Source organism: Bos indicus x Bos taurus, chromosome 5, assembly GCF_003369695.1.
Source record: "Bos indicus x Bos taurus breed Angus x Brahman F1 hybrid chromosome 5, Bos_hybrid_MaternalHap_v2.0, whole genome shotgun sequence".
Lineage (NCBI taxonomy): Eukaryota > Metazoa > Chordata > Mammalia > Artiodactyla > Bovidae > Bos > Bos indicus x Bos taurus.
In genome coordinates, this window is record NC_040080.1 from 63607764 (window position 1) to 63633151 (window position 25388).

The window sequence follows — 25388 nt, forward strand, 5'->3', positions numbered from 1 at the left end:
CGATTTGGAACCAGTCTGTTCCAATAACCTCTGGAGCCCTGTAAAGGACAGATAGAAGGGGAAAGAGCAACCAGAGGCAGAACCATCCCAAGAAACTGTTGTTGGAATCCAAGGCACAAATACTTGTGGCCTGAACTAAGGCAGTAGAGATGGATGTGATTGGGTGGACATAAGTGACAAGAAATATTACAAAGAATTAATGTTGATTGGATGTAGGGGATGAGGGATGGGTCTAGGATGATCTCCCAGGTTTCAGGATTGGGCAGCTGGTTGGAAGGGAGTTGTTTAGCATCTAGTGGGCAATCATTAAATTTGTTGGGTATTTGTTGAATACATGTAGGGATAGGAAATAACATGAAAATGAGGAGGATCATATTGCACTGAATCATCATCATTTCAGTTTTGAAAAGTTAAATTTGAGTTTCTATTGTGACTATATTATATTGTTTCTGTATTTCCTAAGCTCCCTATGCTTTTCTTCCATAGCCTTCGTCACAGTGTGTAATTATACATTTATTTGTAGGAATGTATATTTAATGTCTATTTTCCTACTAAAATGATAAATTCTAAGGTTTCAAATATCATGCCAATTTATTCTCCTCTATTAGCTCCAGTGGCTTACCTGCTGGCTCAGTGGTAAAGAATCCACCTGCCAGTGCAGGAGATGTGGGTTGGATCCCTGGAAAAGGAAGTGGCAACCCACTCCAGTATTCTTGCCTGGGAACTCCCATGGACAGAGGAGCCTGGCAGGCTGTAGCCCAAGGGGTTGCAAAGAGTCAGACATGACTTAGTGACTAAACAAAAGCAACAACATTAGCTCCAATAAATAGCATTGGACCTAGCACATAGTAGGAACTCTATATTTATGGAATGGATGAATGAATTCCAGTGAAAGATGCCCAGCAGGCAGTTGGATATGAGGAGCTAGATGTCAAGAGAGATCTTGACTGAAGGCAGAGATTTACAAAGTCCTTAGACTGTAGATCAGGTTGAAGTTGATAATGACTGAGGTCCCCATACAAGGAGGGTGTGTGCATTGAGAAGAGAAGAAGGGCCTGGATAGAACTCTTAAAGATATTGACTTTAAAAACTGGGTGGATGAAGAGAAGCCAGGAAGGACAAGGAGAACAAATAGAAATAGAAGCAGGAGAGCTAGGAGATGGTGATTTCATAGGAGCCAAGAAAGGAGAGAGTTGTGAAAGGGTGCTGAAGGATTTTATACCAATTCTAATGTGAGGGAGGGATGTGTTTACCCATACCTCCAAACCAGTTCTTTGGATACCAGCTGTGTGTATTACAATTCAACTCAGCCCTGATACTATTTACCCAGCTTCAGGAGACAGGTTTGATCCCTTGGTAGGGAAGATGCCCTGGAGGAGGGTGTGGCAACCACTCCAGTATTCTTGCCTGGAGAATCCCATGGACAGAGGAGCCTGGTGGGCTACAGTCCACAGCGTTGCAAAGAAGTGACTGAACATGCATGCACCCAGAGGTAGTGTCAGATTCCATAGATTCAAGGTTCATCCCACAAGACTCCCCCCCACCTCAGATGCCAATCGCAAGCCCAGGTTGTTACCTGTGCTTTAAATTGAAGATTTCCACGACTCCCTCCTTGGGTTTGACTGATTTGCTAGAATGTATTAGATCATAAAGCAGTGGCAGGTCTTTTGGAAATGTGTCTAACAGCCTTAAGGGCCCAGAGCCCCAGTTCGCAGAAACTGATCTCAGGTGGGCAGTCTAAGAGCAGGCTCTGCTTCCCCATTCCCTGACTCCAGCAGAGGCTCCAACTTAGAGAATGGGAGCTTTCTGTTTTTAATTTTTTTTTTTTTTTTTTGACTGTAACAGGTCAGATTCTGCAGCTGAACAAGGCTGGCACTGTTGAGAACTATAGGCAGGGCACAAGCGAGTGAAGCACCCTGAACTCTGACCACAAGAGAGTGGTGTTGTGAAAGAGGTGCAGAAGGTTGGGATGGGCAGCGTGCAGGAAAGGAAAGGGACCTTGCTCAGTGGGGTTCATGAAGTCCTCTGAAAACTCTTCCTGAACAAATGGTGTGAGTGTGTGTGTGTGTTTTGGGTTGGAAATAAAATCTGTTTGGAGAAAGATCTTGATTGTGGTCTATAATTTTCTTAAAAGACCCTTCAACTTTGATTTCTGAAAGAAAATTCATCATCATGGCTTTCTCTGATGCTGAAGCTGAAACTCCAACACTTTGGCTACCTGATGCGAAGAACAGACTCATTGGAAAAGACCCTAGTGTTGGTAAAGATTGAAGGCAGGAAGAAAAGGGGACAACAGAGGATGAGATGGTTGGATGGCATCACCGACTCAATGGACATGAGTTCGAGCAAGCTCTGGGTGTTGGTGATGGATAGGGAAGCCTGGCATGCTGCAGTCCATGGGGTCGCAAAGAGTAGGACACAACTGAGTGACTGAACTGAACCGAAATGATGATTTTCTCCACTTTTTTGATCTTTATTCTTTTGCAGTTTAAATATTGTTTAGAAGTTGACAGTGATTTTATACTTACACATAAGACCCCTTGGATATGCTCTGTAAACTGGGAATCTTGACAGTGTGGAAAACCAGCTCTTTTTTAGTTAATGCTGGGAGCTGTGGAGTAAGTTCATGAACTTTTGGATAAGCAAAAGCAGCTTTATGTAATTAAGCCCTGAGAGTTGTGTTGCTGAAGCTCTGTGATCTAGTTCTGTCCTGACCTAACCCTACCCCAATTTCCTACTATGAGCAAGCTCTTTGCAGTGGGAGTGGTGAAATTTTTTTTCTTTCTTTTTTAACCCATGTGACCAGTAAACAAGGGTTCAATAGTCCCATGATTCCTTCTCTCATTACATTTCTAATCCTGTGGAGAACAGAGAAGAAGTAAAATTCCAAAGGTAGGTGAAATGTGATGTATATTCACAAATAAAAATTTCTCAGGTAACATTTGTCCTTTCTCTTTGTGGAATCTCATATACTGATATGAAATGAAGTATGATTTATGTATATGTGTATATATACATTTTATTATATTATACATAGATATATGTGTATATATATGCCAGTACATGGCATCAACTACTGGAGTATTTGCTAATTTTTTTCCCACTTGGCTGAGGGATTGAGTCAGCTTTTGGGAAGAGACTTAGGTTGGCGAATCTATTAGATTTTATTCTTGGACAAATGTAGCATCTTCAAAAAGAGTTTGAGGTAATCTATAATAAAAGACACATACACAAAAAAAGTTATTAAAATGCAAATGGAAACATAAAAAGAGAAAGAAAATCAACGTGTTGAAAGAGAAGAGAGAAGAAGAAGAAAATGCTATTTATGAGGACTAATAGAATTACTATGACTGAACATTAAATTTGGCCTTAAACCACTAAGATAATATGGAAAAATTAGATAATTTAAAAAGAATCAATAGTATACTATTTACTTAGAAAAGACAAAATCTTTCCTGGTACTAAATGCATGACAGGATTTATCATGTGGGATCTTACACAGTGTATAGATGCACAGTGTTCTTGATAAGAATTTTATGACAAATGCAGAAGTGATTTTCTTCAGACTGTTTCTTTTCTTCTCTTTTTAATCAAGGTGGTATTTTTTTTTTATTATTCAGCCTTTATTTAATTTATTTTTTTACTTTAAAATATTGTATTGGTTTTGCCATACATCAACATGAATCCGCCACGGGTATACACGTGTTCCCCATCCTAAAACCCCCTCCCACCTCCCTCCCCATACCATCCCTCTGGGTCATCTCAGTGCACCAGCCCCAAAGTGGTATTTTAATTTTTCTAATTTGAGTAGAAAACACACAGGTGACAGTTCAATGAATTTTCACAAAATTTGCATTTCTGTTACAGCCACACAGGTCAAGTAATAGAACATTATGAGCATGGTAGATAATCCATTAATACCGTTCTCATTTGTTGAACCCTACCTCCTCCCCCAAAGTAACCAGTAATATGATTTGTATTAATATCAACATAGATTAATTTAAAAATTTTTATAGCTTTAAAAAAGATTTATTTTTATTTATTTGGTTGCTTCAGGTCTTAGTTGTGGCATCGGGATCTAGTTCCTCGACCAAGGATTGACCCTTGGCCCCCTGCACTGGGAGTGTGGAATTTTAGCCACTGCACCATCAAGGAAGTCCCAACATAGATTAGTTTTATATTTTAAAGCTTTGTGGAGATGGAATCATGTAGTATGTGTTCTTTTGTGTCACAGTGTTATGTTTGCGAGACTCATTCATGTAACTGTGTGTAGCTATAGTTTGTTTTTTTCACTGTATAGCATTCCATTGCATGAACATATCTCAACTTATTTATCCATTCTACTATTTGTGCATGTGTGGGTTGTTTCCAGCTTTTGGCTATCACAAGTAATGTTTATGGTGTACATATTTTGTTGTTATATACCTAAACTGGAATCTTTGGGTATAGGGAAGATGGATCATTATCTTTGGTAGATAATGATAAATTGCTTTTTCCAAATTGAATATATTTACTTGTTCAATAGCAATGTTTGATTGTTCTTGTGAACTCCTTTAAAAAATTTTTATTTTTGGCTGTTTTGGGTCTTTGTTACTTTGCTCAAGCTTTTTTTTTCTTCTCTAAGTTATGATGAGCAGGAGTTGCTCTTCACTGTGGTGCTCAGGCTTCTGATTGTGGTGGCTTCTCTCACTGTGGAGCACAGGCTCTAGAGTGCAGGCTCAGTAGTTGTGGTGCACAGGCTTAGTTGCTCTGCTGTACCTGGAAACTTCCTGGACCAGAGATCGAACCCATGTCCCCTACATTAGTAGGCAGATTCTTATGCACTGCACCACCAGGATCAGATATCTGAATTAAAGATTTAAAATTTTATTTATGTATTTATTTGAACTGCACTGGGTCTTCATTGCTGCATGTGGGCTTTCTCTAGTTGTGGCAAGCAGGGGCTGCTCTCTAGTTATGGTGCATGGGCTTCCCAATGTAGTGGCTTCTCGTTGCAGAGCAGGGATTCTAAGGTGAACGGGCTCTCAGGCCCTAGAATGTGTGGGCTTCAGTAGTTGTGGCGCATGGTTTTAGCTGCCCCTGTGGCATGTGGGATCTTCCCAGACCAGAAATCAAACCTGGATCCCCGGCATTGGCAGGCAGATTCTTAACCACTGGACCACCAAGGAAGTCCTCAGTTAATGATCTTAGTGCTTTTTTTTCTGTATGAGAAGATGCAAACATCTGGGTTCATTAAATTTTTTTCCACCTGAGATATCTCAAACTAAGGCATCTGTTTTTCCAAAGTATAAAATGCCTTATCACATTCTTCATCCTGAATTCTTTTCAGAGTGTACTGCCAGTCAGTGACTGCAGAGGCTAATGACTTGATCCTTGTAGAACTGGATAGTGGGCAACATTCTTTGTTTTACAAGTAATACCTAGTTTGTATGCCCCGTGTGAGAACAAAGAAGGTCACAATGGATCAGTCCACGAATCCGTGTGTTGTTGATAGACTCACTCTTAGGATCAGTGACTAGACTGATTGAACCTTACAGATAAACTCATGTCTGAAGATTTAAAAGAAGAGAATAAAGGCTATTCCTTATTTTGCCTTGTGCTATATTTCAGAGAGACAGGTCCTCTGCTTGAGACTGAAGAAGGTTGGGGTGAACTAGTATGGCCCAGTGTAGTGATAAAAAGCATATAGAAAAGACTAAGGATGTTGCAATGCTTGGAGTTGCACACACTGTGAAAAAGTGATTCTGATAAGACCTAGAGGAAGAGGCAGGGTTCAGGGATAAAAGTCTAGAATGGCAATAATAAAACAACAACCACCAAAGTAATCCTAATAATATCTAGAAATTACATAGTGCTTTACATGTGTTAACTCACTTAAACTCTCCCAACAAATCACTGAAGGGTCCTTTTCCCATTTTGAAGATGAGCACACAGGTAGAGGGCTTCCCCAATGGTGCAGTGGGGAAAGAATCTGCCTGCAATGCAGGAGTTGCAGCAGACCGGGGTTCGATTCCTGGGTCAGGAAGATCCCCTGGAGGAGGAAATAACAACCCACTCCAGTGTTCTTGCCTGGAAAATTCTCACAGGACGGAGAAGGCAGGCGGGCTACAGTCCATGGGGTCGCAAAGTCAGACATGCCTGAGCATGCACAATAACAACACAGGTAGAGAGGTTAATTCACTTGCCCAAGGCTACACAAGTAAATGGTAAAGCCTGATTTGAACCCAAGTAATCTGACTTCAGAATACATGCTCATATTTCTATGCTATCCACAAAATCAGGGTTGAGGTCAGGGGAACTCATGCAAATTGGAAAGGAATAAAAGGAAAGGTAGGCAGAGTATTAGCCAAGGGTCTCATTGGTATAACAGACTCCAAAAAAAGTGTTCTGAGAAATGGAATGTGTTCTGCACTGTATATATTTTTAATTCAGCTGCACTGGGTCTTCATTGTAGTATATGAGGTCTTTAATTGTAGTGTCAGGGCTCTTAGTTATGGTCTGTGGGATCTAGTTCCCTGACCAGGGATTGAACCTGAGCCCTCTGCATTGGGAATGCCAGAATCTTAACCACTGGACCACCAGGGAAGCCCTTGCTCTGCATAGTTGCTGAAGAGGAAAGTTACAGAAGCCTGAAACACCTCCAGGTTTGGATGTGAGAGTTTTCGGCACACACCAAGTACAGTGACTGGGTGGGGAAGCCCAGTTTAGCAGCGAGCCTATTCTTGAGGATTGCCAACCTCCCTAGGACTTTTCCTGGGTTTTTCCTTTCATTTTCTGTGTCAGGTTTTTATGGTTGCTCTACTGAGAGATTGATGACAGTATTATGGCTAGTTTTTGTTGGGATTTTCAGGTTTTAGAGAAACCAATCAGAGGTAGTAGTCAATATTAATATTTCTAATATCCATACCAGTGGCTAGTGACCCTGTGTTCACCCCAGATTCCAAGGCATCCAGAGAGGTCAGTTCATGGGGCCCCAAACCTTCTGCTTCCTTCTTGGGGCCCTGTCACTGAACAAGACCTGGGCTGGTGAGGATGGGCTCCAAAGACTAATGATGGCAGGAAAGACAAAGAAGGGACATCCTGGTGGATGCTTAGGCAGAGATTAAGCCATCTCTACTTTCTCGTGGAGCCCCTGGAACCCTCTACTTCCCCACACCTTTTTCTACCTTTCTTTCCTCTTCTGCTATATTTTCCCTTTCCTTTCATGCTTACATGGCCCCATCCACAAAAACAAACACTGTTCCCTTAGAGAAAAGCTCACTCTGCTAAGTGGGGAGAGCAGTAAGGGAATCTCAGGCTTGGGGATGGCCAGATGAGCTCTACAGTTCATTGTAGATGGTCTTAGGATGAAGTCTCCAAGACAGAATGGGCCAATGACTTCGCTGTTGGTAAAGAAAAGGCTCAGAAGTAACACCTACAGAGTCGTGTTTCCATTTGAGAGTCTTCAGTCCAAGGAGGTGGCTCAGTTGGTGGCTTAGAAGACACCTGCTAAGCGAGCCCCGCCTTCAGTACTGCCCTGAGACTTCTCCTAGGCTTTCCCTTTCTTTCTCCCAACCTCTTCAGGTTGTTCTAGTTGTTCAACCTTGGGACTGTTGACATAGGTGGATTTTTTTCCCCTATCCTTGGAAACACTTGTTAACTCTTGTCTTTTTGATAGCAGCCATTCTGACATGAAGTGATCATTCTGATTTTGATTTGCATTTTCCTCATGATTAGTGATATTGAGCTTCTTTTCATGTATCTGTTGGCTGTTTATATGACTTCTTTGGAAAAATGTCTATGCAGATCCTCTCTCAGTTCAGTCACTCAGTCGTGTCCAGTTCTTTGCGATCCCATGAACCACAGCACGCCAGGCCTCCCTGTCCATCACCAACTCCTGGAGCTCTTTTGTAATTGGATTTATTTTGCTATTGAGTTTTATGAGTCCCTTCTATATTTTGGATGTTAACTCCTTATCAGATATACAGTTTTCAGATATTTCTCTCATTCTATAGGTTGCCTTTTCATTTTGTTGATTGTTTCTTTGGTTGTGTAGAAACTTTTTAGTTTGATGTAGACCCACTTATTTTTACTTTTGTTGCTTTCGGTTTCACAGCCAAAAAAATTGTTGCCAAGGTCAACATCAAGGAATTTTTCCCTATGTTTTCCCACCTGGGAAGCCTGTGGGCTTGTCACATATGGTCTTTATTATGTTGGAATATGTTTCTTCTGTGGGGCTTCCCTAGTAGCTCAGCTGATAAAGAATATGCCTGCAATGAAGGAGATCCCAGTTCAATTCCTGTGTTGGGAAGATCCCCTGGAGAAGGGCATGGCAACTCATTCTAGCATTCTTGCCTGGAGAATTCCCATGGACAGAGGAGCCTGGCGGGCTACAGCCCATAGGGTTGTAAAGAGTGGGACACGACTGAGTGACTAAGCACAGTACATGCTTTTCAAGTAGTGACATCAACAGAGCTGTGCTTGAGGAAAATTATCAGACAGCACTGTGTGGAGGTGAGAAGGGACTAACACTGTGGGGATGGTGAGAAGGCTTCTACGATAGGTCAAGCAAGAGGTATTGAATGTTGAAGGCTTGAACGATGGATGTGACCATGGGAGTGAAGGGTAGGGGACAGGTGCTCCAGATACTAGAGAGCTGGACTCTACCGCCTCATCTCTGGAGGGAATGCATGGGGCAATGAAGAGAAAGTGTCAGAGCCTTAAGACTAAAAATAATACAAATAGAAATTGGGAATCCTGGAGGAGAAACAGTTTTAGGAGAAAATATGATGTGTTCTATCTTGGATATATTGACTATCTGGCTCAACATCTGGCTGAAAAGTACTTAAGGAAATTAGAAAGACAGGATAGAGCCTCAGAAAATGGTCAGGTCAAGGGATATAGATATTTGAAATAGTCAAAACACCTCAAGGCTTTTGATTCACATTCAATTTAGGCTTATGTTTGGGGATTCTGCTTGGCCTGGCATATCTCTCTTTCAAGTTTAGTCTTACTATGTGGTGATTGAATAGTAATATGTAGAAAGGCTGTGGTTTCCAAGCTTCCTCCTCACGGGGGACATGGATTCTCATCTTTGAATGGCATCAGGAAATTACCCTTTTAGTCAGTAAACAGGCAGGATGAAGCTCTGTTAGTACAGTGCACCAGAGAATGACAACTGGGCAGAACAGAGGCAGTTGGCTAGAGAACACAGGACTCATACTGGAGAGAGCAGAAAACCTGGGGGAGGGTAGAGAATACGGAGGCAGTGGGAGGAGGGAAAAGGAGAGAAAGAGAAGAGCAGGGAGGGACCAATCAATGTCTTTATCCACTGTTTTCTCCCCTTCACTGGCTCCTCGAGTTCTATTCACCTCAACAGTTCTGGACCTAATTATAAAAAATGATTCTCTCCAACACCAGCTAGGTGTTTCACAATTCAACTCAGTTCTGACGCTAACGACAAGGAGACAACATTAGATTCCACAGGTTAAGGGTTCAGTCCTACAAGCCTACTACTCTCTTCACCCCTCACTTCAGACACCAGTTATAAGCCCAGATTATCACCCGTGCTTCTGATGGATGGTAGATTGAAAGATCCAGCAACCCCATCCTTGGGTTTAATTAATTTGCTATAGGGGCTAACAGAACTTACAGAGGGACATTTTACTTATCTGATGACTGGTTTATTATAAAAGGATATAACTCAGGAGCAGCTAGACGGAAGAGATGCTTAGGGCAAGGTCTGGGCTTCCCTTGTAGCTCACTTGGTAAATAATCTGCCTGCAATGCAAGAGACCCAGGTTCAATCCCTGGGTCAGGAAGATCCCCTGGAGAAGGAAATGGCAATCCACTCCAGTATTCTTGTCAAGAACCCCATGGACAGAGGAACCTGGCAGGCTACAGTCCATGGGGTCGTAAGAGTTGGACATGACTTAGTGACTAAACCACCATCATGGGGAAATGACACAGAACTTCTGTGCCCTCTCCAAGCCACCCTCCCTGAATCTCCAAATGTTCATCTGGAAGCTCTCTGAACCCTATCCTTTTTGGTTTTGGTGGAGACTTCATTATATAGGCATAATTGATTTAAATCATTGCATGCTTAGTCGCTCAGTCGTGTCTGACTCTTTGTGACCCCATGGACTGCAGCCCACCAGGTTCCTCTGTCCATGGGATTCTCCAGGCAAAAATACTGGAGTGGGTTACCATGCCCTTCTCCAAGGGAACTTCCCAACCTAGGAATCGAACCAGGGTCTCCTGCATTGCAGGCCAATTTTTTACTAGCTGAGCTATCAGGGACGCCCCTTAAATCATTGGCCATTACTGATTAAACTCAATCTCCAAATCCTCTCCTCTCCCTGGAGGTCAGGAGGTGGAACTGAAAGTTCCAACCAGTTCAGCCCAATGTAGAACTCTACTGGGCAGTCTTTGTTCAAGGACCCTCGTTGGCCTAGTTGAGACTTTCTCAGGGCTGAACTGCAGTTTAAGTTTCTTCTTTTTAAATCCTTCTTTCCTTCTCTTTCTTGTTTCAGACCTGTATTGGCACCCACTCCTGCACTTTCCACCTTTAGTCTTTTTAGGTATTTTCCCCCAGTGAGTGCCTTGCATGTCTGTTTCTGTCTTGGCATCTGAACTGACACACAGGGATATTGATAGGATCTACCTTAATGGGCTGTTATGAAAATTCAATGACTTAATATATATGAAATGCTTATAACAGGACCTGTATGTACTACAGCACGTGCTTTGCAAGTGTTAGCTGCTTTTATTATGCTTTTGATCTGAAGTTATATTTTATTCTCATTAGGAAACCTCTCAGTTCTTAGACTGGCTTGGAAGCCTCTCCTGAATGCTCCAACAGCATCTGGCCCTCACTTCTATTATGGTTGGCCCTCCATATCTACTGGTTTTGCACCTGCAGATTCAACCAACCACAGATTAAAAATATTAGGAAAAAAATTTCCGAAAAGTTCCAAAAAAGCTAAACTTGAATTTGCTTCATGCCAGCAACTATTTACATAGCATTTACACCACATTTACAACTAATTACAGGCATTTACATTGTATTTTCACCTATTTCCATATCATTTACATTATATTAGGTATGATAAGTAATCTAGAGATGATTTAAAGAGGATATTCATAGGTTATATGCAAATGCTATGTCATTTTACATAAGGGACAGAACATCCTCAGATTTTGGTATTTGTGAAGGGTTCTGGGACCAACCCCTTATGGATACCAAGGGATGACTGTATATCGCACTGTTTTCTTGTCAGTCTTTACACTTAGACCATGAATTCAATGCATAATGGAATCTTGTTTTGTTCACTTTTGTGTATCAGTGCTTTACATTGTGTCTGACTCATAGTGGATGTTGAATTGATGTCGTTGAATGAAAATGATTCAGTGGAGTCTTAACAGATGAGTATTATTTGTCAAATGGATGAGAGCTGGGAAAGAATTATAGACAGAATTGTATATTGGGGCATGAAAAGCCTGTACTGTGTGGGTTATTGAAAGGTGCTTATTACAGCTAAAGAGTAGGGTGTAAAAGAGGGTGGTCAAAGAGGAGGCTAAGAAAGAAATCTGGAACCAGAGCACTGGGGAGACCTTAAAGCCAAGCTAAGGTAAACATTGTGTAAGCCTTGTGATGTCCTAGTGGGTCCAAACCCATCTATTAAAAAAAAAAGCTTTATTTATGGCTGATCTGGGTCTTTGTTGCTGCACTTGGGCTTTCTCTAGTTGCGGTGAGTGGGGGCTTCCTCTCTGGTTATGGCACATGGGTTTCTACCTGTGGTGGCTTCTCTTGTGGTGGAGCATGGGCTCCAGGCATGCAGGCTTCACGTGGGCTCAGTAGTTGTGGTTCTCAGGTTCTAGAACACAAGCGCATAAGTTGCAGTGCTCATGCTTAGTTGCCCCATGGCACGTGGGGTCTTCTCAGGCCAGGGATCCAACTGGTGTCTTCTACACTACAAAGTGATTCTCAACCACTAGACCACCAGGGAAACCCCTACACCCATCTTTGACCTCTATCTATGACTTCCCAGGTGGCTCTGTGTTAAAGAATCCACCTGCCAAGGCAGGAGACACAGGAGATTCAGGAGATTCGAGTTTGATCCTTGGGCTGGGAAGATTCCCTGGAGAAGGAAATGGCAACCCACTCCTGCCTGGGAAATCCCATGGACAGAAGAGCTTGGTGGCTTCAGTCCATGGGATTGCATAGAGTCGGAAACGACTGAGCAACTGAGCATGCACATGACTTTATGAGTCATATGTTAGTTCAGCCAGAAACTACAGATTGCCCCCAAAAGGTAGATGTTTCTCTAGAACTATGTACAGAAGTGTAGGCATCTCTGAACATTCATTTCAACAATGCATATGATTGGTCTATATTTCCAAACTGCTTTGGCTGCAATGTCTCACCAAACTGTTGGATCTCTTAACTAATCTCTTTGCCTTCATCACACCCCTGTTTAATCCATCCTTCATTCCCACTGTGAGACAGATCTTTTTAAAGCTAAATCTGGCCATCTCAGCCTTCAGTTTAATACCTTCTAATGGCACACCCTTGTTGCCTATAACATACATCCAGATTCCTTAGTGTAGTTTACAGGACCCCTCCTGGTCTGACCCTTTACCACCTCACTTTCCATTTCTTCTTCCATATGCTTTCTACATCACCTAAACTGCTTGTAGGTATCAGGAAGTTTTATGCTGCTCACTCCTCCATTCATGTACACATTATTGCTGCCTGGAATGTCATTTCATCCGTATCCACTTTTTGAACTCTTTAACTATTTTATTAGAAGTATTTCAAAAATCATCGCCTCTGTGAAGCTAGGTCTAACTTAGCAGGTAGTGGGTCACTCTCCTTTATAGCTCCATCAGACTGTGTATACTTCTGTTTGGTACCTACCACATTGCAATGCAGTTGTTTGGTTACTTCCCTGACTCCCCTCTCTAGACTGTGGCTAGAGGGTAGGACCATGTGTTAGTTAGTACAGAGTCCTAGCACATAGTGCAGTGGTTGGCACATAGTAAATACTGGTTAAGGAAAAAAGGAAGGAATAAAATGAAAGCTGTTCTTTTTCTTTTGAAGGAAGTCCTCTCACCATGTGGCTGTACCTGGCAGTCCTCTTGGGCCTGTACTACCTCCTGCGCTGGTACCGAGAGAGGCAGGTGGTGAGCCACCTCCAGGACAAGTTTGTCTTCATCACGGGCTGTGACTCGGGCTTTGGGAACCAGCTGGCCAGGCAGCTGGACCTGCGAGGCTTGAGGGTCCTGGCTGGGTGTCTGACGGAGCAGGGGGCCGAGCAGCTGAGGAACCAGACATCAGACAGGCTGCAGACAGTGATTCTGGACGTCACCAAGACAGAGAGCATCGCTGCGGCCACTGAGTGGGTGAAGGAGTGTGTTGGGGACAGAGGTATGGGCAAGTTTGTTCTCCTTTCATTTACTCAGGCGTGAAGATGTTAACATTTTATGTGCATATATATTACACATATATAATCTCAAAAGCAGGGCTGGAAAGACTGGCTTTGTCATTTGAAAGACAGTTGTGATCTTTGGCAGTGTGTTTTTTTCCTTAACAATGTTTGTATTGAAAAATGAACCCAGTAGATTTCAGATTTCAAGGCTATTATCTCACCTTGCAAGTGAAGTATTTACAACTACAATCCTTTTCTTCACAATTCTTTACGTTTGAAGAATTTTCAAGGGGTTCTTAAGGATCTGCTTCTTCTGCCCTTCCTTGAAGCCAGCCTTTGATCATCTATTCTTTTTTTAAAACAAGTTTTCATTTTATTTTTTCTAATTAATAGGCTGTATTCCTTAGAGCAGTGATAGATTTACAGAAAAGTTGGAAAGCACTGAGTTCCCATATGCAACCCCCCTCTTATAGTTTCTCCTATTAGTAACATCTTGCATTGGTGTGGTACATTTATTACATTGATAAACTGATGTTGATACATTAGCATTAATGAAAGTCTATAGTTTACATTAGGATCCACTTTGTGTTGTATGGTTCTATAGGTTTTGCCAAATGTAAAATATCCTATATTTACCATTATAATATGATGCAGAATACTTTCAGTGCCCTAAAAATCCTTTGGCTCCACCTATCCATCTCCTCTGCTCTCCCCACCTCCTCCAAAATCCTGGCAACTGTGCAGCCTTTTACTCTTTCCATCTTGTTGTGAAGTTACTCATTTGTGTTATAATATGATGCAGAATACTTTCAGTGCCCTAAAAATCCTTTGGCTCCACCTATTCATCTCCTCTGCTCTCCCCACCTCCTCCCAAATCCTGGCAACTGTGCAGCCTTTTACTCTTTCCATCTTGTTGTTACTCATTTGTGTCTAACTCTTTGCGACCCCATGGATTTCAGCACACCAGGCTTCCCTGTCCTTCACCATCTCCTGGAGCTTGCTCAAACTCAGAGATGCCATCCAACCATCTCGTCCTCTGTTGTCCCCACTCTTTCCATAGTTTTGCCTTTTCTCAGATGTCATGCAATTGGAATCATATTGGATGTAGCTTTTTAGACTGGCTTCTTTCATTTAACAGTATGCACTTAAGGTCCCTCCGTGCCAACCAGTCCATTCTGAAGGAGATCAGCCCTGGGATTTCGTTGGAGGGAATGATGCTGGAGCTGAAACTCCAGTACTTTGGCCACCTCATGCGAAGAGTTGACTCATTGGAAAAGACTCTGATGCTGGGAGGGATTGGGGGCAGGAGGAGAAGGGGACGACAGAGGATGAGATGGCTGGATGGCATCACTGACTCGATGGACATGGGTCTGGGTGAACTCCGGGAGTTGGTGATGGACAGGGAGGCCTGACGTGCTGCGATTCATGGGGTCGCAAAGAGTCGGACACAACTGAGTGACTGAACTGAACTGAGTACTCATTTAATTTTATTACTGAATAATATTCCACTATATGCACTGCAGTTTGTTTATCCATTCGCTTACTGAAGGACATCTTGGTTGTTTTAAATTTTTTGGCAATTATGGATAAATCCACTTTTCTAAAGTTCATTTTGGATATTATCCAAATCCTCTTTGATCCCCTTCTTCTTTCTCTACTTGTTTTATGATTCTTTAGGTCCTGATAATTGGACCTCTTAGATATCTATTCATCCAATGAGTTCTAAAATAGTAATAAAATTTTTTTTTTTGGATTGAAGAATGTTTATTTTTTTTAATTTACTTTAAATTAGAAAACTGATTTTAAAATATTACTCCTACCTGAGGATGTTCTTGACTCCAGAGTCAGAAGTTATGGTTAGTTATAGCCTCTATGCTGTATATAGTGGTTTATTTCTACTGTATCGTTATTATTATTGTTAATGTTTTCCCACCTATTAGAGAGTGTGCTCAAGGACATGGATATCTCTTAACCATCACGGTATTCCCAGTTTCTAACATGTTGTCTGATACATGTTAAGGGCTCAACAAGTGTTGAATGGATCTCATTTACGCATAGTTTAATCTATTACCTTTATGCCCTTGATTTCTAAATTATTTCTTGTTCATCACACCTGAATTTCCAACTACTTGCTGGTTTTCTCAACTGGAAATTCTACTGGAAGCTCAAACTCACCAAATCTAAAGGAGAACTCTTATTGTCTCATCTTCACCAAATCTGCTTTTCATTTTGGTCCTTGAGACTGAGTCTTCTCTTCTCCCTCCAATCCCAGAGCTCAAGACAGGAAGTTATACTTTCAGTCCTTTGGAAGTACTTTCTGTTTCACCCTTAAAATGATAATATAGCCATTTAATCCAGAAAGAGTCTTTTTACTAGACTCCCTACCTTAGTGGGCCTTGGACTTCATATCTTCTAATTGTGTATATTTTTTGATGCTATAAATACTGAAGTTCAATTCACACTGTTTGGCAAATTCCCTCAAATCAAAAGCTATCATTAAGGTTCTATTTATCCTTCCTGGATTCCTGCCTTCTCTTTGTTTTTGGCTTGACCTTCCTTTATGTTCTTACTGATAGATGTGTTTAAGATTGAAAATACATATTTTGATTTGTTTAAGATTGAAAAAGTATATTTTGTCTAGCATTTTTAGCTGTTTTCAACAGAAAGATTGATCAAGGTAGAAGTCTGTCATTTTTGTCTGAAACTAAACTCCTGCTTTGATTTTTATTGTTTTAGGGCTCTGGGGTCTGGTCAACAATGCAGGCATTTTTCACTCACATGGCTATGCTGAGTGGATAAAGATTGAGACCTACAGGGATACCCTTAGGGTGAACCTCATTGGTGTGATAGAGGTGACCCTGAGCATGCTTCCCCTGGTCAGGAAAGCACAGGGGAGAATTGTCAATGTCTCCAGCATTCTGGGAAGAATTGCTTTCTTTGGAGCAGTCTACAGTTGTTCCAAGTATGGAGTGGAAGCCTTCTCAGATATTCTGAGGTGAGACTCTAAAGTTAAAAACAATCTAGGAGAGTGGGATGGGGAGGGAGATGGGAGGGAGGTGTGGGAAGGAGGGGACACGCTTGATTCTTTTTGATGGATGACAGAAAACCACAAAATTCTGTAAAGCGATTATCCCTCAATTAAAAAAATAAAGTGGCAAAGAAACCCCCAAACAAACAAAAGCAACCACTGAGCACTTAGATATGTCTTAGTCACCACTACCTCCTAGTCACTAGTCACTTTCACCTACATTATTTTATTTCATCACTTCCAAAATCTGATATGTTTACTAGATATTATTTATTAGATAATATTCAAATATTATTGTTTACTAGATATTATTGCTAGTCTGTTTCATACAGAAAGCTGAGGCTCAGATTTAGTATCTATTCAAAGTTCACCTGCAACAACGATGATTTGGCAGAGCCGTGTTTTGACCGAAGTCTCTGTCTCCTGTCACCATACCACATTTTAACTCTCAAGATATATCCTTGGTAAAATTTTCTTTCTGAAGAGAGGATGACTGTCCTCTTTCCTCCTGTCCTCATCTCTTCACAGCAACCCTTTCTGGTGCTCATCTGCTTGCAGTTAACTTATTTCATCCCTTTATTCTGTATATCTTCTCTTTATCTAATGGTTTCTTTTTTTACTTATAACTTTAGTTTGCCACAACCCTCTAATGGCCCTGCCTCTACCTCCTGGCTTTTTAAAATACCTCACTTCAGCTTCCTGCTCCTCTATCAGCGGTTCTTTCTTTTTATAGCTCCCTTCATATTTTAATTTCTGAGACAGAGAATCCTGTTGGGCCTGAGATCGTTTTTTTGGGTATTCTGTATGACACTGCATGATGTGATTTTTTTTTGCACTTACTATCTGTTAGGCACTGCTGTGAGTATTTTACATCTAATAAATCATTTAATTTTCATAGCAACCCAGTGAGGAAGAAATTATTTTTATCCTTATTATACATCTAGGGAAACTGAGGCACAAAGGTTCAGTAATTTGCCATGGCCATCTTGGTAATAACAGGCTGAGTCACTGTCCAGTCCTAAGAAGGGCTCTTCTCCCATTATGGACCCTTCCTGGTCATGCCAGCTGTAGACATAAGGATGCAGTCGCACGGTACAGAATAGTGCTGCACAGACTCTCCTTTAGCACAGGCTGACTCTAGGGGCAGTTTCTCTTAGAAACAAGCTACGAATATTACAAACATCATGAATTAACTTCCTATGGCAGTTGTAATAAGTTTCCACAAGTAATTTATGGTGCATGGTGTCTTACAACTGCTACTGCTAAGTCACTTCAGTCGTGTCCGACTCTGTGCGACCCCATGGACTGCAGCCCACCAGGCTCCCCCATCCCTGGGATTCTCCAGGCAAGAACACCGGAGTGGGTTGCCATTTCCTTCTCCAGGGCATAAAAGTGAAAAGTGAAAGTGAAGTCGCTCAGTCGTGTCTGACTCTTAGCGACCCCATGGACTGCAGCCCACCAGGCTCCTCCATCCATGGGATTTTCCAGGCAAGAGTACTGGAGTGGGGTGCCATTGCCTTCTCCCTGTCTTACAACAGCACACATTTATTCTCTCACAGTTCTGGAGTCTAGAAGTCTGAAATCAGCATCACTGGGCCAAAGTCAGTTATTGACAGGGCCATGTTCTTCTGAAGGCTCTAGGAGAGAATCTGTTACTTGCCTTCTGCTTCTGGTGGCTGCTGGAATTCCTTGGCTTGTGGCCACATCAACCTCTGCCTTTATGGTCACTTTGCCTTCTCTTCCTCTGTTGGTCTTTGGATCTACCTATGCCTCTCTTATAAGGACAGTTGTGATTGCATTTAGGATGCACCCAGATCACCTGGCATAGTCTCCCTAGCTTAAGATCCTTAACTCAATCAAACTTGTAAAGTCTTTGCCACATAAGGTAACATTTACAGGTTTCAGGGATTAGGACCTGATATGCTTGGGAGTCATTATTTAACTTACCACATGCCATGACTGGTATATATCTAATACAATGTGCATATCATATTATCTGCTTAGGAAAGGAGTAGGGAAATAACCAAGGACATTACATGAGTTGTTACTGTATGGCAGGCATCTTTCCTGGCTTCCTGCCTATCCAACATTTTGACCACCTCCATGGGGCCGCTGCCTGCTGATTTACCACTGCTCATGCCTCTTGGACTCCCAGGCCAAGAGCAAAGACATGCCCTTCCAACCTTTAAATCATTATTTAGTTCCTGTAGGAAATTCCAGTTTGCCTTAATTATGCTAAGGATAAACAGAAAAAGGAAGTTTTGTCCCCCATTTGAGTTAGAGTTTTAAAGGTGATGGAGATGTGGCGTGTGGGGAATGTATGAGAAAGCTGCAAGGGGAAGTGAAATGCAAAGGGCCAAAGCACCCCTGGCTTGCCTAGCCCCTCCTTCTGCTCCAATACACACAGGTACCTGGAGAATCATTTTCTGAAGCTTTAACTTGAAAGGTTTTAGGCTTTGGTTTGATAAGGGAGGGTTTTCCTTTAGAGCAGTGGTTCTTAACTTTTAGCATGCCTCAGAGTCACCTGGAAGGCTACTTTGGACAGATTGTTGGTTCTTACCCCCAGAGTTTCTGATTTAGTAAATTTAGACTTGGGCTCAGTAATCTGCATTCTAGCAAGTTCCCAGATGCTGATGCTATTGATCTGGGGTCCACACTTTGGGAACCATTCATTCCTTTAGAGGATCACGATGCTTTGTGTTTTATATTCTTATGAAACACTGCTCCAAACTTTTCTCCTTGACATTAGCTTGGGCTTCATCTTCTCTAGCAAGGTGCTCCAACCTCTAGAGCAGGGAGCAGCCCTCATCACTGTCCTGGAGTACTGAAAGAATACCTCACAGGGTGCACAATGCCATCTTACTTCACGTGGTGAAGGCAGCACTTCGCATAGTGCCTGATACATACACGGCCCCCTGATGAATACTTTGGAAAATGTTTTTTGAACTAACCCGAATATTCTGGAGTGACCAGTGACTTGTCAGTTTAATGCCCACGTCATATTCCACTAATGGTCTCTTGCAGTCTTTGAACACACTGTAATTTTTCACAGCCCCCTGCTTCTGTGAGTGCAATTCCATCAGTATGGTATTCCACTCCACTCTTTCTTCACTTGGAAATTTCCTCTTTATCCTTGGAGGCTCAACTGAAACATTTTCTCCTTACTGAAGCCTTCTTTGACTCCCTCAGAAAATCTACATCCTCTTTTCTACTTATGTAGCCCCATTAATACCTTGCCTTTATAATTCTTTTGACTTGTATTGCAATTATTTGCTTATTTATCAGATTCACTCACTGTGGGTTTTTCAGGGGTGGTGAGCAGAGTCTTAATTTACTGAGATTGTGCATGCAAAACACTTAGCCCAGTAGATACCATAAAAACATTAATTTTCCTTATTATTCCTTGTATTCTTCATTTTTCCAGTGTATAGCACACGGTTGAAAGTGAACAATTCTGTTAAATAAATGGATGTGGAGTTGAATGGTTATGGTAGTTTGTATAATCATATCCCAATTATTGCACCTAGGGATGTGTAAAATTTTATTTTGTTCCCCTCCATTTCTTTATCTTTTAAAATATTCAGTAAAGGTGTTTTTAAAACTATTTTGTTTTGTTTTCTCCTTGAAAACATTGAAATTGTGGTATCTTTCAGTCAGAGGAGTTAACTTGAGGGTTTTTTTTCCCCTAGGCGTGAGCTTCAACATTTTGGGGTGAAAGTCAGTATGGTTGAACCTGGCTACTTCAGAACAGCAATGACAGATTGGCAGAAGTTCTCAGAGATAATGAAACAAATCTGGAAAGAAACCCCTGCGCATATTAAGGAGACCTATGGACAGAAGTTTTTTGATGCCTGTGAGCTTTTCTTTTAATGGCATGATGGATAATCTTGCACGAAAAGGGCAAAGGCGGTTGGTAGAGAGAGACTGGGAGATCTTCTAAGAATAAATCACCTTCAGTAAAGCCTTCCCAAGACAAGAGGGAAGGTTCAGGAAGGTCCCAGCGCCTTCATAGTTGGTGTGGTGATGGCTGTTGTGGCTGAGGAAGAGGCCATACAAGCAGCCTCAGGCCAGAGCTTGCCCTGCCCTGTCACATATGGGCCTGGACACCTGAGCACCAGGGAGGTATTATGTGGTTGGAAACATGGAGCCTCTGGATTTTGTGAGGGGGTGCCCCTTCACAGTTTGAAGGGGCTGGTGTGGGAGGCCTGCTTAGTTGAGCATTCAGTATTATCTACTCTTTGGGTAACAGCCTAGCCACAAACTCCACATTTTATTATGAGAGGAGGGAGGGTGCATATAGGTGGGGAGAGGTAAGTGGATTAGGACAGGATTTGCAGGGCACTGTCGGCCATTCCCAGAGGTTGGACCTCATGTGCAGGCCGTGGGAGTCTTGCAGGAGTGAGAAGGTTCAATTTCATGGCATGGAGGAGGATCGGTTTTGGGGGAAGAGGGAGGGCTTAAAGAAGTCCTTTAAGTAGAAGAAAGTCATGCACACTAGTGTGGGGTGCACCTTCCTGGGGAAGTTGTGGAGTCGTGTCCAACTCTCTGTGACCCCATGGACTGTAGCCCACTAGGCTCCTCCATCCATGGAATTTTCTAGGCAAGAGTACTGGAGTGGGTTGCCATTTTCTTCTCCAGGGGATCTTCCCAACCCAGGGATCGAACCTGGGTCTCCCACATTTTGGGCAGATGCTTTACCATTGCCACCAGGGAATCGCTCCTGGGGAAGGGGTACTTTTTTTTCACATAAAGAATTTAGCAGCTTCCCAAGGCCAAAGGGAGCAGCTCTCTTTTCCCATTCACAAAAAGGCTCCGTGGCAGGTAGCAGTAGCCCTGGCCTTGACTTTGGGTGATAGCTCAGTACAGAGAAAGAAGGGGAATGTGCACATGGAAGACTCCTGACCTCCAGCCCTGTCTTCTGGGTACATTAGGCTTAGGGGGGTGACTATCCACAGAGGGGAGGGAAATTGGATCAAGGAAAGACTGATAGAAAACTTCCTGAGCCTCTCAGAATACAAAGCTAGGGAACTACAATTCCTAACAAGTCAGGCAGCCAGCTGCTCTTCTGAGCTCTTCTCTACCTAAAGTTTTAAACTATTAGAGAATTTGTCTCCCCTTGTGGGTACATATATTTGACAACAGAAATCAAAGGACAAGAGAATTTACTAAGAAGTGGCTTTATGTAAAAGGAGGGATATATGTATTTAATGATTTAAAGGAGTTGAAATTGTTCATTTATTTGTCCCTAGATCAGAATAATTTAGATCAGTGCTATCCAATAGATATATGAGAACCATATATATAATCTTATATTTCCCAGTAGTTACTTTTTAAAAAGAAAAAAAAACCAGGTTAAATTAATTTTAATACATTTTACTTTCAGTTCAGTTCAGTTCAGTTGCTCAGTTGTGTCCGACTCTTTGAGACCCCATGAATCGCAGCACGCCAGGCCTCCCTGTCCATCACCATCTCCTGGAGTTCACTCAAACTCATGTCCATCGAGTTGGTGATGCCATCCAGCCATCTCATCCTCTGTCGTCCCCTTCTCCTCCTGCCCCTAGTCCCTCCCAGCATCAGAGTCTTTTCCAATGAGTCAACTCTTCACATGAGGTAGCAAAAGTACTGGAGTTTCAGCTTTAGCATCATTCCTTCCAAAGAACACCCAGGGCTGATCTCATTTAGAATGGACTGGTTGGATCTCCTTGCAGTCCAAGGGACTCTCAAGAGTCTTCTCCAACACCACAGTTCAAAAGCATCAATTCTTCGGCACTTAATCCCATATATATATCCAAAATACTATCGTTTAACATTTATTATCAATATAAAAGTTATTGATAAGATATTTTATATTTTTTCCCTATTCTTTGAAAATTGATGTGTAGTTTACATTTACAGCACATCTCAACTGCTGCTGCTGCTGCTGCTAAGTCGCTTCAGTCGTGTCCGACTCTTAGCGACCCCATGGACTGCAGCCCACCAGGCTCCTCGGTCCATGGGATTTTCCAGGCAAGAATACTGGAGTGGGGTGCCATTGCCTTCTCCGCATCTCAACTGGGATACTAAATTTTCCTAGGAATTACTTCTGTATTTGGATTAATACAACTGATAGTTGCCAGAAGCATTATTCATAATAGCCCCAGAGTGGAAACAACTCAAATGTCCATCAACTGTTGAAGGGAAAAACAAAATGTGATATAACCATACAATGGAATATTACTTGGCAATAAAAAAAATGAAGTACTGATACATGCTACAGCATAGATGAACTGTGAGAACACTTTGCTCCCTGAAAGGAGCCAATCACAAAAGACCATGATCTATAATTCTATTTATATGAAATATCCATAAAAGGCAATCTGTAGAGACAGAAAGTAGATTACCATTTGCCTAGGGCAAGTGTGGGTTGTCAGGAAATGGGAGAGTGATTGCTAATGGGTATAAGGTATCTTTTTGGGATGATGAAATGTTTTAAACTTAGACTGTGGTGATGGTTGCATAATTCTGGATAAACTAAAAGTCATTGATTTGTATATTTTATTTTATTTATTATTATTGTTTGATTATGTCACTTGGCTTGTGGGATGTCAATTCCCTAACCAGGGACTGAACCCAAGTTACAGCAGTGAAAGCACTGAATCCTAACCACTGGATAACCAGGGAACTCCTTGATTTGTATACTTGATTTAAAAAAATTTTTATCTACTTATTTGTTTTGGCTGCACTGGGTCTTGTTTGCTGTGCATGGGCTTTCTCTTTAGTGGTGAGCAGGGGCTACTTTCTGGTTGGGGTGCCATGGGCTTCTCATTGCCATGGCTTCTTCTGTTGCAGAGCATGGACTCTAAGTGCACAGGCTTCAGTAGTTGTGCCTTGCCAGCTCCAGAGCACAGGCTCAGTGCTTGTGGTGGCCAGGCTTAGTTACCTGTGGCATGTGGGATCTGCCTGGACCAGGGATCCAAGCAAACTGAATTCTTAACCACTGGACCATCAGGGAACCCCTGATTTGTATACTTGAAATGGATGATTTTTACGAATGTGAATTATCTCAATAAAGATGCTAAAAAATTTCCAATTGAAAAGTAGATTCACATATCTATATTGTTCCAAACATATTTAAAAATTTTCCAATAACAGAATTAAGCTTTAAAATTAATTAAATTTTAAAATTCAGTTTTCAGTCATACTAGCTATGTTTTATGTGCTCATTAGCTACATGTGGCTAGTGGCTGTTATACTGGGAAGCATAGGTCCAATAGGCCTAATTCTTGTGGAACTGAAATGTAGTTAGACTTCTGTGACCTCATGCAACAGGATCTTAGAAATATAAACAATAAGTTGAAAGTGAAAGTGAAGTTGCTCAGTCGTGTCCGACTCTTTGTGACCCCACGGACTGTAGCCTGCCAGGTTCCTCTGTCCATGGGATTTTCCAGGCAAGAATACTGGAGTGGGTTACCATTTCCTTCTCCAGGGGATCTTCCCAACTCAGGGATCGAACCCAGGTCTCAGGAATTGCAGGCAGACTCTTTACCGTCTAAGCCACCATGGAAATCCCTAAACAATGATTGCTAACCACCATTTTTCATTTTGTTTACAGATCACGATCTCATGAAACAAGGGCTGCTGAGTTGTAGCACAAACCTAAACCTGGTCACCGACTGCATGGAACACGCTCTGACATCCGTGCATCCCCGCACTCGATACTCAGCTGGCTGGGATGCTCAGTTTTTCTTTGTCCCTCTATCTTATTTGCCTACATCCCTGGCAGACTACATATTGACTAGATCTTGGCCCAAACCAGCCCAGGCAGTCTAAAGAAAAATGATTTGATGGCCCTTGAAATGAAGACAAAAATCTGAAATTGATGATTCTCTCTGATCCTAATGCATAATCTATAATTTTTCTAGCAATCAACTTTCTTGCTTAAACTCATTTATCTGACACCATCCGAGAACCAACATGTTGATGTTATAGATATCCAAAGCTTACTCCCTTTAGGTGCTAAATCGCTACTATTTTAGCCATTTTTGCATGACAATGTTTCCAAAATGCATCAATCTTCCTTGCCCTGTTAGAGTAGACTAAAAACAGTTAAGCTTGTTTTGATGTTATTTCTTTAGGTAAGTGAATAGCTGTTCTGTGCTGTGATCAACTGTTGCTTAGGGACTATTGAGAAATGTGGGTCTGTTAATTCTTACTTGAAATGGGTCTGTACTTTGGTACTTTTAATAAATGTTTAATTTCATCTTCTTCCTATTAGCCAGCTGTTTTTGGATATGTTTCTCCTTTATATCAAAACCAATACAATATTGTAAGGTAATAAGCCTCCAATTAAAGTCAATAAATTTATATTAAAAGAAGAACTGATTATTAATTTTTTAATATTTAAAAGTAATGTAGTTATTAATTTAATATAGTTAAATTTAAAAGTAATATATGCTTAGTTAAAAATTCAGTTATTACTCAAAAGCTTAAAAATGAAAATATAATTGTTTCCCACCTGCATTGCTGCTCCTCAGAGATGAGTGCTTTTGACTTTCAGCTATTTCTTCTGGTATATATCACTGTATTTTTTAATAATATAGTTCATACCATTTGGAGAAGGCAATGGCAACCCACTCCAGTACTCTTGCCTGGAAAATCCCATGGATGGAGGAGCCTGGTAGGCTGCAGTCCATGGGGTTACTACAGTCGGACACGACTGAGCGACTTCACTTTCACTTTCATACCGTTATTTCTTGATTTATTAATTTTAGACATTTTTATTAATTTCCTATTAGGATAAATGAGAATTTAGCTTTTCACACCACTTTCCTGACCATTTTCTTTATCTCCATACTTATTTCTTTTTTCTTAAATTTATTTTTTATTGAAGTATAGTTGTATTACAATGTATTAATTACTGCTGTACAGCAAAGTGACTCAGTTATACATACATATATATATACATACTTTCT

General features: G+C 41.6%; 1 protein-coding gene and 1 non-coding gene across 2 annotated transcripts; one reads left to right on the forward strand and one right to left on the reverse strand.

Moving 5' to 3' along the window:
- The first annotated feature begins 2785 nt into the window (after positions 1-2785).
- LOC113892848 (17-beta-hydroxysteroid dehydrogenase type 6) lies at positions 2786-24788 on the forward strand. The gene is made up of 5 exons (XM_027542274.1): positions 2786-2892; positions 13082-13408; positions 16146-16404; positions 20127-20290; positions 24029-24788. Exons 2-5 carry the CDS (start codon positions 13096-13098, stop codon positions 24244-24246), a joined length of 954 nt encoding a protein of 317 aa, XP_027398075.1. The 5' UTR covers positions 2786-2892; positions 13082-13095; the 3' UTR covers positions 24247-24788.
- TRNAG-CCC lies at positions 6512-6585 on the reverse strand. The gene has a single exon. It is a non-coding gene; the product is annotated as a tRNA-Gly (tRNA).
- Positions 24789-25388: the final 600 nt, after the last annotated feature.

Excerpts from the sequence above, each read along its gene's own strand:
- LOC113892848 (XM_027542274.1), top strand. The coding sequence starts at position 13,096 with ATGTGGCTGTACCTGGCAGTCCTCTTGGGCCTGTACTACCTCCTGCGC. Across the intron at positions 16,405-20,126 it reads GCCTTCTCAGATATTCTGAG|GCGTGAGCTTCAACATTTTG; the intron begins GTGAGACTCTAA and ends TTTTTCCCCTAG. Across the intron at positions 20,291-24,028 it reads ACAGAAGTTTTTTGATGCCT|ATCACGATCTCATGAAACAA; the intron begins GTGAGCTTTTCT and ends TTTTGTTTACAG.